This window comes from Bubalus bubalis, chromosome 19 (genome assembly GCF_019923935.1).
Source record: "Bubalus bubalis isolate 160015118507 breed Murrah chromosome 19, NDDB_SH_1, whole genome shotgun sequence".
Classification (NCBI taxonomy): Eukaryota; Metazoa; Chordata; class Mammalia; order Artiodactyla; family Bovidae; genus Bubalus; species Bubalus bubalis.
The window spans coordinates 48,847,122-48,867,742 of NC_059175.1; the positions used below are offsets into that span (position 1 = coordinate 48,847,122).

At 37.2% G+C, this 20,621-nt stretch overlaps 1 protein-coding gene across 1 annotated transcript in view; it reads left to right on the plus strand.

The window, feature by feature from the left end:
• LOC102399288 (cadherin-10) overlaps window positions 1-17,041 on the plus strand; it is a 194,269-nt gene extending 177,228 nt beyond the window's left edge. The window contains exons 9-12 of the mRNA XM_045163648.1: window positions 322-443; window positions 5,154-5,262; window positions 8,609-8,860; window positions 15,979-17,041. Coding sequence (XP_045019583.1) covers window positions 322-443; window positions 5,154-5,262; window positions 8,609-8,860; window positions 15,979-16,469 — 974 coding nt within the window. The 3' untranslated portion in view covers window positions 16,470-17,041. The remainder of the gene's footprint in view (window positions 1-321; window positions 444-5,153; window positions 5,263-8,608; window positions 8,861-15,978) is intronic.
• Window positions 17,042-20,621: the final 3,580 nt, after the last annotated feature.

The following is a 20,621-nucleotide window of genomic DNA, read 5'->3' on the forward strand; positions in this document are numbered from 1 at the left end:
GATTTAATAAATATTTGTTCTTATATTGTACATTTGGAGAGTGAAGACACAAATATTACATGAAATCAATTACACTGGATCGTGCTTTTAAAAAGATTTTTCAAAATATTAATAGTACTCTTGAGCCCAATAATAGCTGAATTCATGACTACTTAATTAGGCTCTCTAGTAATTTTCTTTATTGCATTTGTTCATTACAATAATAGAATTAAGTAGATGCTTATTTGAACATGAGCACTTAATATCTACAAGATGCTTATATAAAATAAATCTGGTGTACAAATGTATCTTCCTAAACAAACTTTTCCTCTCCTTTTTCAGACAATCCCAAAGAGATGACTCGAGTGGCTGTTTTTGTGAGAATTTTGGATGTTAATGACAATGCCCCACAATTTGCTGTGTTCTATGACACTTTTGTCTGTGAAAATGCCAGACCAGGACAGGTAAGCACCCATAGGATTTAAAAGCATAGGAAGATTTTTAACGGGCACTTCAAATATTTTTCTTTTCCTAATCTTTAGAAGAATGAGTAAACCTGTGGCGGATTCATTTTGATATTTGGCAAATCTAATACAGTTATGTAAAGTTTAAAAATAAAATAAAATTTCAAAAAAAAAAAAAAAAAAAAAAGAAGAATGAGCAGAGATAAAATCATTCATTGAAAGTCCCAGAAATATAATTAGAACAAACAAATAGCAAAGCCAAGTTAGTTAGTGAGTATTAGTCACTCAGTTGTGTCCTACTCTTTGAGACACCATGGACTGCAGCCCTCCAGGCTTATCTATCCATTGAATTCTCCAGGCAAGAATACTGGAGTGAATAGCCATTCCTGTCTCCAGGGGATCTTCCTGACCCAGGAATCGAACCTGAGTCTCCTGCATTGCAGGCAGATATGAAATAGTAGCTGCAAAACTTAAGGTGTAAGAGGAAATAACTTTTTAACTTTCAAAAACAAAGACAAATGTATAAACAAAAGGGGAAAGAAATGCTGATGTGTCATTAGATAAATATTTATAACTGCTTGCAAGACAGGAAATGAAAGTTGGGGAAAACACAAATACCTGAGATCATCAAAACATTCCATCACTATTCCAACATATGCAAATACAATTTTGGAGCAGGGCAAAAGAACTCGCTCCTAAGGCTTAGACTTGTGTTTCATCATTACAGCAACACATAAAGTCCTTAATGACTTGGTTTTCATCCTTTAGAACATTCTTCCTATACCAGCTTTGTTTATAACTCTTCAAATCTTTTCCTCAGTGGGCTCATTCTGTTGTTTGAAAAGCGCCAGCCTGTATGGTTGAAAGAAATGCTCTTAATTGGTTTGAGTGCCGTTTTCACAGAAGGGAGCTGCATGTTATAAATAATAATTGGAAATCAAACGTGTTTTATTAAAGAAAAAGAAGCCATTACGAAACTGTATTGTGTTTAGACTTCGTTTGATGCTCTTTATAAACATCAATGTCATTGTTACATTTTTATGCAAATTATATTGTGAAATAAATTCTTCCTTCGGAAGATTCTAACAGGAATTCAATAGCCTGTCTATTGTCTGAAATGGTAAAATTGCTGCAATTGGATTCTTTTTTTTTAGTTGAAAATGTTATGGAAATGTTTAATTTGGAATATTTAAAGGACTTAGCTACTTCCGACCTACTTCTTCATGAAACAGTGTGCACCCTAAAAATACCATTCCAAATAGTTCTGTGCTTGGCAGGCTCAGCATGATATAAGTTGAAGCCTTTTCTGTAGGAGATGAATTACCCACTTTGAAACTGCTGCATACATTGCTCCCTCTATGGTTATTCTATTTGATTTTCAAGAGCTATCTTTTCAGAGCATTTGAGTCATTATAAATATTCATTCCCAAATGTATTCAAAATACACAAAATAAGGGATTGTGTTTGTTTATTTTCCTTATGCCTTTTTTCTTTTTTTGAACCTATATCTAGCTCAGTAATTTCATATTCTTTGAACTTTTAAAAACAAATTGGTATATTGAGGGAAAATAATCAAATCAAAGATGATGTTAATTTTAAAAAGTCGTATATTTTGACAAACTTGACAGGAAGAATATGATTATTAATTTTTGTCTAATTGGCTGCATGTGCAAACCCCTCCCATATTAGTTACTTTTAATAAAACCAGCTTGTTAGATGTCATTTTGGTCTCATAGGCAGAAACATGTTTGCTTGAACTAAACTCACTGATGGAATTCTAGGTTACATCATCCTAGCAGGCAAAATCAAAATAGTTATTTGATAAAGTCTTTCCTTACTGAACCTTTCTTGAAATTAATTTGTTAAGTCTGTCTTCCCTCCTTCCAGGGAAGTAGGAGCTTTGGGGGACTTCTGGATTTGCTTTAGTTATTTATATAGTAGTTCAGTCCACCCAGAACTTCTCTAAATTATGTGCTCTTTAAGAGCAGCATTTAATCAATATGGAACATAATTCCATTCATTTGGGGGTGTGGACATAGTGAGAGTATGTTTTGTGTGCTAAGTTGCTCAGTCATGTCTGACTCTTTGCGGTCTCATGGACTGTAGCCTCCAGGCTCCTCTGTTCATGGAATTTTCCAGGTAAGAATACTGGAGTGGGTTACCACTTCCTACTCCAGGGGATCTTTCCTAAACAGGGTTCAAATCCACATCTCTTGCATTGGCAAGTGGATTCTTTATCACCCGCGTCACCTGGGACGCCCCAATGAAACAGAAATAAAGCTAAGTGCCACCCCTCCTCCTTTCTTGGGGCTTCCCAGATGGTGCTAGTGCTAAAGAACCAACCTGTCAATGAAGGAAACATAAGAGACACGGGTTCAGTCCCTGATCTCTGGGTAGGGAAGATTCCCTGGGAGAAAGAAATGGCAACCCACTTCATTATTCTTGCCTGAAGAATCCCAAGGGCAGAGGAACCTGGCAGGCTACAGTACAAAGGGCTGCACAGAGTCAGACACAACAGAAGTGATTTAGCACGCACCACACTCTTTTCTTGTCTATTCTCCGTCTAAAGGGTAGAAGACTTTCCCCCTGGAAAAAGGATGTAATTTACATGTATGAATAGTCCCTTCTTATGCTTGAACAATTAAAGGCAAAAGGAGAAGAGGGCAGCAGAGGATGAGATGGTTGGATAGCATCACAGATTCAATGGCCATGAACTTGGGCAAACTCCAGGAGATAGTGAGAGACAGAGAGGTCTGGTGTGCTGCAGTGCATGAGTTCGCAGAGTCAGACACAACTTAGTGACTGGACAACAACAATTATTGAATGAGGCAACCAGACTCCTAATTTTTCCATTTCACAGTCAGAGGACCTTGGGAAAGGGCAGAAGAGAGGACTGGCTATTTCTCTTTCTTCCATTTTCTCTCAGGCATGCCTTACTCTTTTAGTAAATAAAATATATTTTAATAATATTTAATATCATTGACTCAATAACATTAGTTTGAGCAAACTCTGAAGGATTGTATTAACTGCTTTATATATGTACCATCTTTTGTTTTTTATTAAATGGATAAGTCATTAGCCATAAATTCTTGCTTTATTTAATCTTAAATTACCACTAAAAAATCATAAAATGATGTTATATTTTTAAAGAAATATTTTGAATTATTTCAAGTTTTATTTTTCTGCTGCTGCTGCTGCTAAGTAGCTTCAGTCGTGTCTGACTCTCTGCAACCCCATAGACGGCAGCCCACCAGGCTCCCCCATCCCTGGGATTCTCCAGGCAAGAACACTGGAGTGGGTTGCCATTTCCCTCTCCAATGCATGAAAGTGAAAAGTGAAAGTGAAGTCGCTCAGTCGTGTCCGACTTCCAGCAACCCCATGGACTGCAGCCCACCAGGCCCCTCCGTCCATGGGATTTTCCAGGCAAGAGTACTGGAGTGGGTTGCCATTTTTCTGCTACTTATTTCTAAATGATAAATATTTCTCTTTGTTTGGTCCAGTTATATTTCTTGCATCACTTTGAAGTAAATAATTAGGGAATACTTCCATTTTTATTTTTATAGAACAGTATAAGAGAAAAAATAATTTAATATGGAATAGTTAAAATAATTTATTTTTATAATTATTTTACAGTTTTAAACTTCATTTCAGTTCACTCAGTCATGTCCGACTCTTTGAGACCCCATGGACTGCAGCACACCAGGCTTTCCTGTCCATCCACCAACTCCCAGAGATTGAGTCCCTTTTTAATCAACAAAACACCAGTAACAAACATTTCCATCAAATATCCATGTAATATTAAATTAAGTTAATGCAGTAAGAAGTATATTCCTTTAAGAATAAATTTGACCATTTATATAGGCATTGACATATTTAACAACTTTGAAGCCTTCTTGAAAAACATGCAAAAACACATAAAATGTTATTATACATATAAGTTGAAGAAAAATTGATATATATGCAACAATATATAGCTGTTATATATGTATAATATTAATTATTATACAATATGTTCAAAGTAGTGATATGATCATTGTATAAGGTGTTATATTTTCTTTGTTACTAGTCTCTGATATTCTCTTATCCTAAAATAAATCAGAGCTAACCCTTATAAAATAACCATTCTCCATAGTATGTATATGTTGAATTAAAAAATATATAATTCTATTGAGAGTGCAAATGAATGATTACTCTAAAATATATAATGTTTTTCTTTCCTTTATAGAGTTATGCATAATGATTCTATAAAATTTCCACATTCTTTGAATAGTTTTCACTTTATTTTTGATGAAGAAGGAAGCTATAATTATAACTTTCTAAATTTTCCTACATTAAATAACTCCTCTAGATAAATGTTTAAACATATATGAAATACCTATTTATCTCAAATGTTATATCTAAATTCTTAAAACTATAAAGAATACTATGTTATTGCTCATTATTTTAATTAAAAAATGGATAGTATTTAGGAGAAATTGACAGTGAGAAAAAAGAGACAGAAACAAAATCGAGAGAGTGAGAGTGTTGCTGTTGTGTAATAAAAGTATAGAATAACTGAAATAAAGGTGCATGCTTATAAGGAAGAAAAATGTTTTTAAAGAAAAATGTCTTTAAAAAATGTTGGACAAATTGGATACTAAAAATTAAATATTATAAAGAAGATTCTAGCCGTGGAAGCTTGATAAATGTACATTTTTTTCTCTTCTGCAGCTAATACAGACTATAAGTGCAGTAGACAAAGATGATCCTTTAGGCGGACAGAAATTTTTCTTCAGTTTAGCTGCTGTCAATCCAAACTTCACAGTACAAGACAACGAAGGTAAATTTTGTAATGGTTCATTATGATTTAAGGTGACTTAACAAGAAATTTTCTCCAAGTTAACAGCTACATATACATAATATATTAATTTATAGATCTGTTTGCAAAGGTTTGTTTTCATTAGATTTTTAATAAGATATTTTGGTAATTTCTTACGTAACAGAGTTTACATTGTTGAATTTTAAATAATAAAATACATGAAAGAAGACAGTATATGGTTATTAATGAAAACATTGGATCTTGCAAACTTCAGAAAGGCCAGAAATAATCAGTTCCTATAACAAAATAGTAAGCCACACAGGGAAATGAATGTCTTGGTGAGACTCTTGTGGAAACTTCAATGAGATTTAGCAACAACAGATTCACCATAGTCAAAAGGCCTAGAAGAGACAAAGAAAAGAAAAGAAAAAAGCAGCCATATTAGCCTGTGAGGGAACTGAGAGCAAAAACAGTTGGCAAAGACGAGATACACTATTTTCCTATGTAACATATGAATTTTATATGTGATCAAAAATACTAAACATATTTATTAAATTCTTTTTTTTAAAAAAAAAGCAGAAACAAAACAGGTATGCTTGTTTTAGACCTGCTATAGATATAATTATATATTCTTGCAAGAAATCTAATAACTACATTGGCATATGTACAATACTTTCCATGTATGTATACTGGCAGAGCGAGGTTGCTATAGTACATCTGGTTGGCTTTCAGAATGTCTGAAAGCAGTTTAGGATAATGGATAGTTTTACACTGAGCAACTACTCATTTTTAAAATCATAGGATTTTTGCACAAATCAGTTGAAGGGATTGCATCAGTTGGTAACATCTGTTTACTAAATCTGAGCTTTTGAAATGTCTATGTTTTCTATCCCTCTGTGTGTGTTAGTCACTCAGTCGTGTTTGACTCTTTGAGACCCCATGGACTACTTTGTCTGCCAGGCTCCTCTGTCCATGGGATTCCCCAGGCAAGAATACTGAAGTCGGTTCCTATTCCCTTCTCCAAGGGATCTTCCTGACCCAGGAAGGGAACCTGGGTCTCCTGCATTGCAGCCAGATTCTTTACTGCCTAAGTCATCAGGGAAGCCATTCTACTCCTTTGGACTCCTAAAATAATTGTGATTGGAAAAATTAACATAGAATTGGTAGATAAAATGCAAAATGCCCAATTACATCTGAATATCAGAAAAACAACACCCATAATTTTAATTTGCTGAATCTGGTAACTTATACATAGTATTTAGACGTGGCATTCTTTGTACTGAGTTGACAATATTGAACCTCTTTCTAATTGTATTTTAACTTGTATTATATTCTTGTTAAACTGAGCCCTGGATCTCAACAAGCCACTTCTCAATTTTAAAAAGGAATAGAGACTTAAAATAGTACTGTCTTATCACGGCATTTCACAGTTACTGGGGAAACAATTTAAGGCTAATCTTAATTAATTTTGGATAAATAGTACCATTTTCCTATATTAGGTATAGTTCCTGATCCTAAGGCTGAAGCCATATGAATACAAACCTGAACATAACTAGAATACCAGTAAAGTCTGATGGAATATTTGATCTAATCTTGCATAAATTCACGACTTTCTATTAATGGGTGAATTTTGAAAGAAATTCCAATGACAGACATGACCTTAAAGTTGATCTTCTTGAAAAAATACCCTTGCATTTATCTATAGCCTCATCTTAAAAATCTTTTAATTTTTCATCGTTTTAAAAATACATTTCCTGCCTCTGTGATACTACACTTGGTATCCCATGCTTAAGAATCCCTCACTTTCCACTAATTTACAGGTCAAAGGCTTTATTATATGATGATTTTTCTGAATACTTAATAAAATGATTTGTATAGAATGGTTAAACTGGAAGTCACTCAGTCGTGTTTGACTCTTTGTGACGCCCATGGACTGTACAGTCCATGGAATTCTCCAGGCCAGGATACTGGAGTGTGTAGCCTTTGCCTTCTCCAGGGGACCTTCCTAATCCAGGGATCAAAGCCAGGTCTCCCTCATTGCAGGTGGATTGTAAAACTTCTGTTGACTCTTTAACATATCAAAGCTATTGTAGGTAAAATTAAGATTTTGAAATTTTTGAAAAGTTAAAAAAGTCTAAGCAAGAAGATTATAAAAATACTCACATGCATATAAATGATTTATTTTAGTGTAGGTTTGTGAAAGGAAGAGCTGTATCCTAACACTATTGGAAGAGAAGTCAAAATTGCAAAATTTTTAGGGTTACAGTTGATTTATTAAATTTGCTTGTGCCCATCAGTTTTGCTAGTCTACTTTCCTAGCTTATGTAGTAATCTACTGATGTAGTAAGATTTAACTTCTTGCTAAAATTTTGGAAATGATTACTTTATGTTCAACCAGTATATTGGAAAAATATTTTCACCCCTCTTCTTTTACAGTTTTGCTAACCTGCTTCTTTGATTTAGCAATTGCCGAACATTCCCTTACCTACACTGGCATCTTAAACAGCCCTGTGGGGTGGCTAAACAAGACCCAGCACATTGGACGAAGTGTGAAATTATCATCCATGTATATTTATTTTTCAGTATTTTTTATATAAAGCTAAAGAAATATTATTAACTCACAACCCAGATTTGAGGATACTGGATAAGTTATCAGATATAGGACATATCAGTAGCAATGTACTAGGTAGTAGGGGCTAGATTAAGTCCCTACTTCTTTCAGTATGTCTGTCAGGTACTCTTACATTAGTGTCTTCCACCAGCTATTTAAATTATGCACTAAGTTAATTTTAATGGGTGGAAATCTAAGTTTAAAAAAATAAGTAATTAGCTCACTGTTCTTCTTATATTGGGACTTTTGAAAGTGTTTGACTGTTTTATATTGATTCTAAAAGTACTACTACCTAATATTTTTCTTCATGAATATTAAGATTAATGTGTGCTTTGTGTGTGGACACATACATTTGTAAACAAAAACCACTTATTATGATTTTTTCTTTGGTATGCATAATATGTTATGTTTTTGAAAACTCTGAAAAATCATATGCTACGATCTTTATAGTCTTGATAAATAATCCGCTTATAAAAATCCACCATTTTGACCACGTGTGAGAATTAGTTAAAAGTTTAATAAGTAATCATGCTATTAGATTCCTCAAACTATCTTATTTATTTTATGTATATTGCCTTGACTCCTCGAACTAGCTTATTTATTTTATCTATATCCAAATGCCGTGTATACATTTGATAACAATTTTGTGTTTTAAAAAGACACCTTTTTATCATATTTATGTGTTAAACCATGGTGATCGGGATGAGACAAATCCATTGTCCCCAGCTAATTTTAATACGTTAAAATTTATTTTAGATAATACTGCCAGAATTTTAACCAGAAAAAATGGCTTCAATAGACATGAAATAAGCACTTATCTCTTGCCCGTGGTGATTTCGGACAACGATTACCCGATTCAGAGCAGCACGGGAACACTCACCATCCGAGTGTGTGCCTGCGACAGCCAAGGCAACATGCAGTCCTGCAGCGCCGAGGCCCTGCTCCTGCCTGCCGGGCTCAGCACAGGGGCTCTGATCGCCATTCTCCTCTGCATCATCATTCTGCTGGGTAAGAAAGGGTAGGGAAAGTGTGCTTATTTCCTAGATGGCTTACTTCACTGTGTCTGTAAGAAATGTTTCTATTAAAATTGCTGTTGTTGTTTAGTTGCTAAGTCCGGTGATGGACGGGGAGGCCTGGCGTGCTGCGATTCATGGGGTCGCGAAGAGTCGGACACGACTGAGCGACTGATCTGAACTGAAGTTCCCCTTGGTTGGGGGAAATAACCAAGATGGAACACCTCTAAAGCTTTTGTAGTGAAGAAAGTAAAAGTGGTATGGTCTCAGTTGTGTCTGACTCTTTGTGACCCTATGGAATGTAGCCCGCCAGGCTCCTCTGTCCATGGAATTTCCCATGCAAGAATACTGAAGTGGGCTGCCATTTCCTTCTCCAGGGGATCTTCCCAAACCAGGGGTCGAACCCCTGTCTCTCGCGCTGCAGGCAGATTCTTCGCTGCTGAGCCACCAGGGAAGCCCGTCTATTAAAATATTTCCCCCCAAACAAACCCCCGTCCACCCCCCCCCCCCCCCCCCCCCCGCCACCCCCCGCCCCGTCCCCCGCCGTGAACGTAAGTTAGATATCAATTAACCAGGACTGTTGTTTATATTAAAATACATCTGATCAGAGAGTCATGACCTGTCTTTCTTAAATAATGAAACTGAAAGTTGGAGATATTTAAAACATTTTGCAAGATTTCTGAGTGGCTAAGCCAAGGCCAGGCAACTCACTGTTGTCATTGTGTACATAGTTTTTCAGTAAAGTATATTTCTACTTTTTTTCTCATTATAGCTGGATGAAGGCCTCACTATGACACCTCTTTACTGTTTAATGTTAACAAAACCCTTTATCTGGTTCACTTGTCCCTAAAACAACAATAGTTGATTCTATAACCCAGAGCAAATTGCTTTATAACTGCTTTTGAATTAAAAATCAGATTGCTTACTCTCTATTGCATTATCTTAAAACTATTGTGAGTATTCCTGTAACCCTAATCACAAAACATTGTACCTGACATTTTAAGAACCAGTGAAATGAACTGGGATTTTGAAGCCAGTCTTAGTAAGTTTAATTATCCTCATTATTAGAAACTTTTTTATTGCATAAGATCATTTAGTTGATAACAAGCTGTCTGAGGTTTTAAATCATTAGATCGCAAGTATATATGTGGGCACAAATTATGAATTTAGCCAAAATAAAAGGTCATATTTCCTCAAAAACTTGTAGAATAAACAGTTTCTTTCTCTTGGTGGTGGCCTATTTATTTTTTAATCACTTTGAAGGTCAAGAACAGTTGTCAGTGGATTAAAACTTTCTTTTTTGTTGCATTTAAAAAAGCCCCTTGTTTGCTCTCGTAGACCAGCTTGAGGGCTAGAAGTCTTACAGTTCTAAGTTAATAAAAGAGAAAAATGTAACTTAATGCTACTTTACATAATAATATAATTGCCTTCCTTCAGGCTGCTACACCAGAATGCCTTAGACTGGTAGCTTGAACCACAGAAATTTCGCAGTCTGGAGACAGGGAAGTTCAAGATCTAGTCCAAGATTTTATGTTTGGTGAGGGCATGCTTCCTCTTTCATGAATGGCTGTCTCATCTTATATCCTCACGTGGAAGACAGAACCATCTCTCTCGTGCCTCATTTGTTCTTTTAAGTTTTAAAATTTCATTTATTTATTTTTAAAATTACTTCATTTATTTATCTTATTTTTGATTGTACTGGGTCTTCCCTCATTGCTGCACGGAGACTTTCTCTAGTTGCAGAAGTGGAGGCTGCTCTCTAGCTGTGGTGTTTGGGCTTTGCATTGCGGTGGCTTCTCGTTGCAGAGCATAGGCTCTAGGGAGACCAGGTTCATTAGCTGTGGTACACACGCCTAATTGCTCCATGGTATGTGGAATCCTCCCAGACCAGGAACTGAATTCATGTCCCTTGCATTGGCAGGCAGATTCCCATTCACTAAACCACCGGGGAAGTCCTTGTATCTCTTTTTATAAGAACACTAATCACACTCACTCATGAGTATTCTACCTCCATGACTTACCTCCCTCCCAAAGACTGCACCTCTATGTACCATCACATTGGGAATATATTTAGGCTTTAAGATATGAATTTGTAGGTGACATATTAAGTCCCTGATAGCTCAGTTGGTAAAGAATCCACCTGCAATGCAGGAGATCCTGCTTCAATTCCTGTGTTGGGAAGATCCCCTGGAGAAAGGAAAGTCTACCCACTCTAGTATTCTGGCCTAGAGAATACTATGGACTGTATATTTGCAAAGAGTAGGACATAACTGAACGACTTTTACTTCACTTCACTTCATTAAGTCTCAGTTCAGTTCAGTTCAATTCAGTCACTCAGTCATGTCTGACTCTTTGCGACACATGTATTGCAGCACACCAGGCCTCCCTGTCCATCACCAACACCCGGAGTTCAAGCCAACTCATGTTCATTGAGTCGGTGATGCCATCTAGCCATTTCATCCTCTGTCGTCCCCTTCTCCTCCTGCCCCCAATCCCTCCAAGCATCAGAGTCTTTTCCAATAAGTCAACTCTTCACATGAGGTGGCCAAAGTACTGGAGTTTCAGCTTTAGCATCATTCCTTCCAAAGAAATCCCAGGGCTGCTCTCCTTCAGAATGGACTGGTTGGATCTCCCTGCAGTCCAAGGGACTCTCAAGAGTCTTCTCCAACACCTCAGTTCAAAAGCATCAATTCCTCGGTGCTCAGCTTTCTTCACAGTCCAACTCTCACATCCATACATGACCACTGGAAAAACCATAGCCTTGACTAGACGGACCTTTGTTGGCAAAGTAATGTCCCTGCTTTTGAATATGCTATCTAGGTTGGTCATAACTTTCCTTCCAAGGAGTAAGCGTCTTTTAATGTCATGGCTGCAATCACCATCTGCTGTGATTTTGGAGCCCAAAAAAACAAATCTGACACTGATTCCACTGTTTCCCCATCTATTTCCCATGAAGTGATGGGACTGGATGCCATGATCTTCATTTCCTGAATGTTGAGCTTTAAGCCAACTTTTTCACTCTCCTCTTTCACTTTCATCAAGAGGCTTTTGAGTTCCTCTTCACTGTCTGCCGTAAGGGTGGTATCATCTGCATATCTGAGATTACTGATATTTCTCTCAGCAATCTTGATTCCAGCTTGTGCTTCTTCCAGCCCAGCATTTCTCATGATGTACTCTGCATATAAGTTAAATAAGCAGGGTAACAATATACAGCCTTGACGTGCTCCTTTTCCTATTTGGAACCAGTCTGTTGTTCCATGTCCAGTTCTAACTGTTGCTTCCTGACCTGCATATAGGTTTCTCAAGAGACAGGTCAGGTAGTCTGGTATTCCCATCTCTTTCAGAATTTTCCACAGTTTATTGTGATCCACACAGTCAAAGGCTTTGGCATAGTCAATAAAGCAGAAATAGATGTTTTTCTGGAACTCTCTTGCTTTTTCCGTGATCCAGCGGATGTTGGTAATTTGATCTCTGGTTCCTCTGCCTTTTCTAAAATCAGCTTGAACATCTGGAAGTTCACAGTTCATGTATTGTTGAAGCCTGGCTTGGAGAATTTTGAACATTTCTTTCCTAGAGTATGAGATGAGATGTGCGGTAGTTTGAGCATTCTTTCTAGACCTGTAATAAATCCAATATCCTTTTAATGTTGTTCTAATGAGGTTAAGAATATATATATATATATTTATATATGTACCTGGTAAGATCTTTTCCTTTCCTTTCTTCATTTAATTGAATTCACATCTGTTTCTCCAAATCATAATTTTTAAAGGATTATGATCAAAATGTTTGGGAATACTGATGAGGTTGGGAAACTAACACAACCAGCAGGAAATTGATTTTAACTTTCTCCTTTTATGCTCTTACCATTATTATGATTACTAAAGTAATAAATATATTATTATTGATACCTTCCCACAGGAGTAGGGAAATATCCTGTGTGAGTGATACACATTTCTACTTGTGGATCTATACTTATTATTAAGATATATCTAGTTGAGATTCATTTTCTATTGATGGGTGGAGCTGTGTTCCCTCCCTGTTATTTACCTCCAGCCAAACTATGGTGGAGGTAATGAAGATAATGGTGACCTCCGTCAAAGGGTCCCATGTAGACACTGCTACATTCAGTGCCCCCAACCCTGCAGCAGGCCACCACCAACCCACACCTCTGCCAGAGACTCCTGGACACTCAAGGGCAAGTCTGGGTCAGTCTCTTGTGGGGTCACTGCTCCTTTGTCCTGTGTCCTGGTGTGCACAAGGTTCTGTTTGTGCCCTCCAAGACTCTGTCTCCCAAGTCCTGTATAAGTTCTGGTGGCTCTATGGTGGGGTTAATGGTGACCTCCTTCAAGAGGGCTTATGCCATAGCCAGTTATGCTGCAACTAAAGCCCCTGCCCCTGCAGCAGTCCACTGCTGACCCATACCTCCTCGGGAGACACTCAAACACAGGTCTGTCTCAGTCTTTGTGAGGTCTCTGGGTCTCTGGGTCATGGTGCGCACAAGGTTTGTCTGAGACCTCCAAGCAAAAGGCAAGGGAGAAAAGGAAAGATATACCCATTTGAATGCAGAGGTCCAAAGAACAGGAAAGAGAAATAAGAAAGCCTTTTTAGGTGATCAATGCAAAGAAATAGAGGAAACAATAGAATGGGAAAGACTAGAGATCTCTTCAAGAAAACTAGAGATACCAAGGGAACATTTCATGTGAAGATGGGCACAATAAAGGACAGAAATGGTATGGACCTAACAGAAGAAGAAGATATTAAGAAAAGGTGGCAAGAATACACAGAAAAACTATGGAAAAAAGATCTTCACAATCCAGATAATCACAGTGGTGTGGTCACTCACCTAGAGCCAGACATCCTGGAATGTGAAATCAAGTAGGCCTTAGGAAACATCACTAAAACAAAGCTAGTGGAGGTGATGGAATTCCAGTTGAGCTATTTCAAATCCTGAAAGATGATGCTGTGAAAGTGCTGCACTCAATATGCCAGCAAATTTGGAAAACTCAGCAGTGGCCACAGGACTGGAAAAGGTCAGTTTTTATTCCAATCTGAAAGAAAGGCAATGCTAGAGAATGCTCAAACTACCACACAATTGCATTCATCTCACACTCTAGCAAACTATTGCTCAAAATTCTCCAAGCCAGGCTTCAATAGAACATGAACCATGAACTTCCAGATTTTGAAGCTGGATTTAGAAAAGTCAGAGGAACCAGAGATCAAATTGCCAACATACGTTGGATCAAAAAAGCAAGAGAGTTCCAAGAAAACATCTACTTCTACTTTATTGGCTATGCCAAAGCCTTTGACTGTGTGGATCACAACAAACTGGAAAATTCTGAAAGAGATGGGAATACCAGACCACCTGACCTGCCTCCTGAGAAATCTGTATGCAAGTCAGGAAGCAACAGTTAAAACTGGACATGGAACAATGGACTGTTTCCAAATCGGGAAAGGAGTATGTCAAAGCTGTATATTGTCACCCTGATTATCTTATATGCAGAGTACATCATGAGAAACTCTGGGCTGGATGAAGTACAAGCTTGAATTAAGATTGCCAGGAGAAATATTGATAACCTCACATATGCAGATGACACCACCCTTATGGCAGAAAGTGAAGAAGAACTAAAGAGCCTCTTGATGAAAGTGAAAGAGGAGAGTGGAAAAAGTTAGATTGAAGCTCAACATTCAGAAAACTAAGATCATGGCATCTGGTCCCATCACTTCATGGCAAATAGATGGGGAAGCAATGGAAACAGTGAGAGATTTTATTTGGGGGGGCTCCAAAATCACTGCAGATGGTGACTGCAAGCCATGAAATTAAAAGACGCTTGCTCCTTGCAAGAAACGTTGTGACCAACCTAGACAGCATATTAAAAAGCAGAGATATTACTTTGCCAACAAAGGTCAAGGTTATGGTTTTTCCAGTAGTCTTGTACAGATGTGAGAGCTGGTCTATAAAGAAACCTGAGCATCGAAGAATTGATGCTTTTGAACTGTGGTGCTGGAGAAGATTCTTGACAGTCCCTTGCACTGCAAGGAATTCCAACTAGTCCATCCTAAAGGAAATCAGTCCTGACTATTCATTGGAAGGACTGATTCTGAAGTTGAAACTCCAATACTTTGGCCACCTGATGCGAAGAGCTGACTCATTTGAAAAGACCCTGATGCTGGGAAAGACTGAAGGCAGAAGGAGAAGGGGATGACAGAGGATGAGATGGTAGGATGGCATCACCAACTCAATGGACATGAATTTGAGTTAACTCTGGGAGTTGGTGATGGAAAGGGAGGCCTGGGGTGCTGCAGTCCTTGGGGCCGAAAAGTTTGGACAGGACTGAGAGACTGAGCAAGCAGGTGAGTTGAGATTCATATGTTATTTTTGTAATTAATTCAGTGTAGTAATTTGAATTCACTCTTTGCCATCATGTGACCCAGCATTTCCTTTAATCTCATGAGTCATATATATTTCCATGGAAAATCTGGTAAATTTCTAAGCCAATAATGTCTAAATAATGTGGTCTTTCCCCCTCCAGTACTTAAGGTGCTCCAGGAACAGCAAAAGAAAAAAAAAAGTATGTAAATCCATCATCAAAGCTATTTAACAGATATGAATACTTTATATCTTGTGAAGGAAGCTGCCTTTTTAATATTGCATACAAATGTAAAACTATGGGCGTATGTTTGCCCTTCTCAGTTGTTTTATTTGAAACTGAATTTGATTTGGGTCTTTTTTATACAATATCTTATGTCACTATTTAATGCAAAATATAAATGATATCTACCATCAGGAACTATCTTTAAACAGTTCTCAGAAAAATAGGCAAGTCACAATATTTCAAAAACTCTTACACATTGCTTTAAAAATAATTCAGAATCACGGTTCTTAAACTTTAACCATCCTAGTAAATCCTTCAACATTCCCCTCTCCTCTCACCATCACCCCCTCCAACCCTGCAACAAAAATTAAGGAAGTGCAAAATTAATCCTAAATTCTAACCTGTTCAGAAAAGCCTAAATAACTTAAACTGGTGTATAGTACCTCCCCTTGTTATTTATAGAGTGTTTCAGACTGATGTCTAACGCATCTTTTTTTTTTTTCTTTTTTCTTTTCTGAAGTTATAGTAGTACTGTTCGCAGCTCTGAAGAGACAGCGGAAAAAAGAGCCTCTGATCTTATCTAAAGAAGACATCAGAGACAACATCGTGAGCTATAATGATGAAGGTGGCGGAGAGGAGGACACTCAGGCCTTTGATATCGGCACCTTGAGGAATCCGGCCGCTATTGAGGAAAAAAAGCTGCGGCGAGATATTATTCCAGAAACCTTATTTATCCCCCGGAGGACTCCGACGGCCCCGGATAACGCGGACGTCCGGGATTTCATCAATGAAAGGCTCAAGGAACACGACCTGGATCCCACGGCGCCTCCCTACGACTCGCTCGCTACCTACGCCTACGAAGGGAACGACTCCATCGCCGAGTCTCTGAGTTCCTTGGAATCAGGTACCACTGATGGAGACCAAAACTACGATTACCTCCGAGAATGGGGCCCTCGGTTTAACAAGCTGGCGGAGATGTACGGCGGCGGGGAAAGCGACAAAGACGCTTAACCAAGGATGTCTGTTCTGCTCCGGCAAGAGGAAGTTAACTTGACCCACACCGTCTCCACTTCACAATGTTTGATATTCCAGGAGAATTTTCCTGCCACTCAGCACAATTTTCTTTCCCCATTTCCTTTTTAATTTGTTCAGTAATTACATTAATTCTTCCCTGTAGGATGTCTCATGGAATATATACGACATTTTATTTAATCACTTCCAAGAGCCAAAGCTATGGAAATTTAGTGTCGTTCATCTTAGGAAATAAAAGATAATTTCAGAATCATGAACAGGATAGTCGTCCCTTAAACAACCTCACAGACAAGCCGCTTCTGTTAGGTACATGCCCTGCCCTTGCAAATGAAACTTTTAAAAAGGTGAAGAAAAATTTTAAAGTATATCCTGTTCTGTATATTAAATTAAAAAACAAAAACAGAAACATGTACATGTGGTGTTAGTAGATGTGATATGCAACCTGGTATACAAACGTTTGTGCAATTTCATTTCATCAAATTCTATCTGCTAATGTTTTATATTTATATTTTTGTATTTATTTTTAAAAAATAAACCAGTTTTTACAACTACCTTGTCTCTAGCTTCTTTTTTCCCCCCCTAGGAAGAAAGCATTCTCCAGGGACTAAATATTTTGGTACAGAATTACACTGAATGCAGGTAAGAACACAAAGTCGTTATAATCACTATTGAGTAACCAAATCCATATGATTTACATAAGAATTATTTTTCCAATCAGTCTTGCTATTTTGTGATATGTGAAAAACCCTTCACATTAAAAATGATCGTCATTTACAGATCACCTAAACATTTACCATGTAAGAAAATTTAAAACATGACCATCTTGCTGCTAAATATCCCCAAACACCAGCAATGCAGTCATTTCATTTTGTTTTTAACTCACTAAAATAATATCTGAAAGAATGAAACGTTTTCTTATTTTTGTATGACATTTGTGCTATTCAGGTTTATGGGCAATAATAGTTCAGACAGATTTCATACTGAAATAATCTTTTAATGGAAAATATGCTTACCTCCCACAGTGACTTTGAAATGCTAGTAATGACAGTACTAATGCTGAGTATGCCATTAAGATACAGCAATGTAATTATGTAAAGTTTCCAGAAATCCATTACATATTACATATTTGTAACAAAGTCTGTTTTTCTGTCAATGAATGATTGAATAGAAAGGAAAAGAAGTACTGACTGTTAATTATCCAGAGTTTCTGAGATTCAGGGAAGCCAACTACCATTAACTGATGTCTCTTTTCTCAAGATCCAAACATGATTTATTCATAAATGGAGCACTTTGTTGGGTCTACACTAGGAAGTCACATTCCCTGCCGAGTTTATTGTAAACAATACCAAAGATCTCTGTGCTTTCCAATTAGTGAAAATGGTATGCTTTTGGAGTGAGTCAGAGGGCAATATTGACATATCCTTAATGCAGAATTAATTTTTTCAATCTTCTTGAATGATATTTTTCCCCCAGCTTCCAGACTAAAAGACGTACATCCCTCTGACCACAGAGGTTTTAGTTTTCATAGTAATATAATCATGAAAGAAAAACAACCCATGTGTTTTAATTAAAATTACAGTCACATTAGAAAGCTAAGTGACACATCAGACCATAGTAAAGCCTAAGTTGGTCAGCTTCCTATATTCCAAGAACTCATTCTCACACTCAGAAAGTTGACTGTCAGAAAGACAAAATTTAAGGGAAATAGAACATTTGATCATATATGCTGAACTAAAGAGAAAATGCTATATTCAAATAAAATCAGCAAAAAATAGAAAAGATAAAAGAAAGTATATCTCATGAGCATTTTGCATTAGTTTATGTTCAAACTATAGTGTTCATCTGATTGAAAATTAGTTTAAAGAGTTCCAGCATTAGTTATTTTTATTACTATTAGATGTCAGTAATTAGAATTTGAATATTTATAATTATGCTCATTCAGATAATTTCAGACATTAACTTGCTCTGCCATTTACTTTGTCATCCAATTTTTATATATTTTAAGAATCAGTGAGCTATCATTCAAACCAGGCTTACAAAAATTCTTTTTCAAAAAGATTGATTAACAGGCTTCTTTGGCAATATAAAATCTGTGTTGCACAGAAAGCATTTTCAAAAGTATTGAGACAGTCCTTGGTATCAGATACTCTAATATTTTTTGATAATGAAGGTGATGTGTTATATAAATAATTTCTTGGAGACTCTGAAACTAAAATGTATACCTATAATGATGGGCTCAGACTGTAAGTTTCTCTTACACTATGCTCTCCCAAAGGCATGCCCAATATATAGATTATTCTATATCCACAATTTCTTTTATATGCGCAGTGGGGAAAAATGTCTCTCAGTGACATGCTGATTTTCTGAGACAACTATGCACCTATTCCTTCATTCATCTATTATTTTGATCACTTATTATAAAAATCAGAATATTCTAGATACTAGAGATGTAATATTAACAATCATATGTAATTTTTATATATGCATGTAATTCCTCTACTAATGCAAATGGAAGGGGGGGTAAAATAGTTACCCAAACAGAATTTGTAACAAAATACCTATTACTAACTTTTTAAAGCACGATGAAAAGTAATTATTTTGTTGTCCTTTTTCATGTTTTAAATATTCAGATAACAGAAATAAAATGGTTTACAAACCTTTGGTCATTAGAAATGGTGATTAAGTTAATCAGTTCCCCTTTTTCTATTTTCAACAAAATATCTTAAGAAAATTTATGTAACGATAAAGTCATGCTATTAGTCTGAGTTTTTCTCTGCATAAGTAGATATTGTCACACAACTGCAAGAGTTCCAGACACTTTTTGGTAGACTCAAACGTATAAACCGTGAGTAATTAGATGTTTGGGCTTCCCTGGTGGCTCAGATGGTGAAGAATCTGCTTGCAATGTGGGAGACATGGGCTTGATTCCTGGGTTGAGAAGATCCCCTGGAGGAGGGCATGGCAGCCCACTCCAGTATTCCTGCCTGGAGAAGCCCAATGGACTGTAGCCCACCAGGCTCCTCTGTCCATGGGCTTGCAGAGTCGGACATGACTGAGTGACTAAGCACAGCACAATTAGATGTTTGAACATGAAGTTGCTCAGTCGTGTCCGACTCTTTGTAACCCCATGGACTGTAGCCTACCAGGCTCCTCTGTCCATGGGATTTTCCAGGCAATAGTACTAGAGTGGATTGCCATTTCCTTCTCCAAGGGATCTTCCCAACCCAGGGATTGAACCCAGGTCTCCCGCATCGTAGACAGACGCTTTACCGTCTGAGCCATAAATACCAAGGCTCAAAGTCTAGTGAAAGTTAGCTCCGCCATCTTGGACCTAATTGGCTCTAACCAGTTTTCTTATGGCTGTGTCATTCCTAACAAAATCAATTTATCTAACTAATTGTAATCTAATTTTAGAAAATCCTGATCATGCATAACTTTTTAGTATTTTTCATAGCTTTTTTTTTTTTTTTTACTGAAAACACACTTCCTACTTTCCTTTAGCAACCAAGAACTAACTTTATATTAGCATTTTATAGATTGGTAAGCATAAATACCAGTGATAATTTCTAAAACCTTTGCTTTCTTAGAACATTTTAGGATGGCACCAAACATTATTCATTTATAGTCCCAAATCTCTTTAGTTTCTCTGTAATAGGAAATTAGTGTTTAGTAGTAAATTAGATGTTTAGGATGGTCTAAAATAAATAATATTAAGAATTGAGAATTAGGGATGTCTACATATTCAGGTTCATTTATCAACACATCTTCTAGGAATCTATAAATAATGACTTCACCATGCCTTCACCAGCTACAGCCCTCCCTGTGGGCACTGGCTTACCCTGTATTGTACCTCCCTACCCAGTGGCCTTGCTCCTGGGTGGGCACCACTGGGTGGCTCTGAAGAACTAGGCAAGCTGCAGTTGCTGGTGGCAGTGAAGGGAACCTCCCTGACTCACATGTTGCCCCTCCAGACCTACTACAAATGCCCTCTGTTCCTGAGCTTGAGGTAAAATAGGCCCTTGGTATCCTTTTTCACCTGGCTGTCAGCCCTTCCTATTGCTCTGTAAGAGTTCTGGACTGGCCTAGAGAGAGGGCGCTCAAGCTTCGACATCCTGTAGGTTTAAAATAATG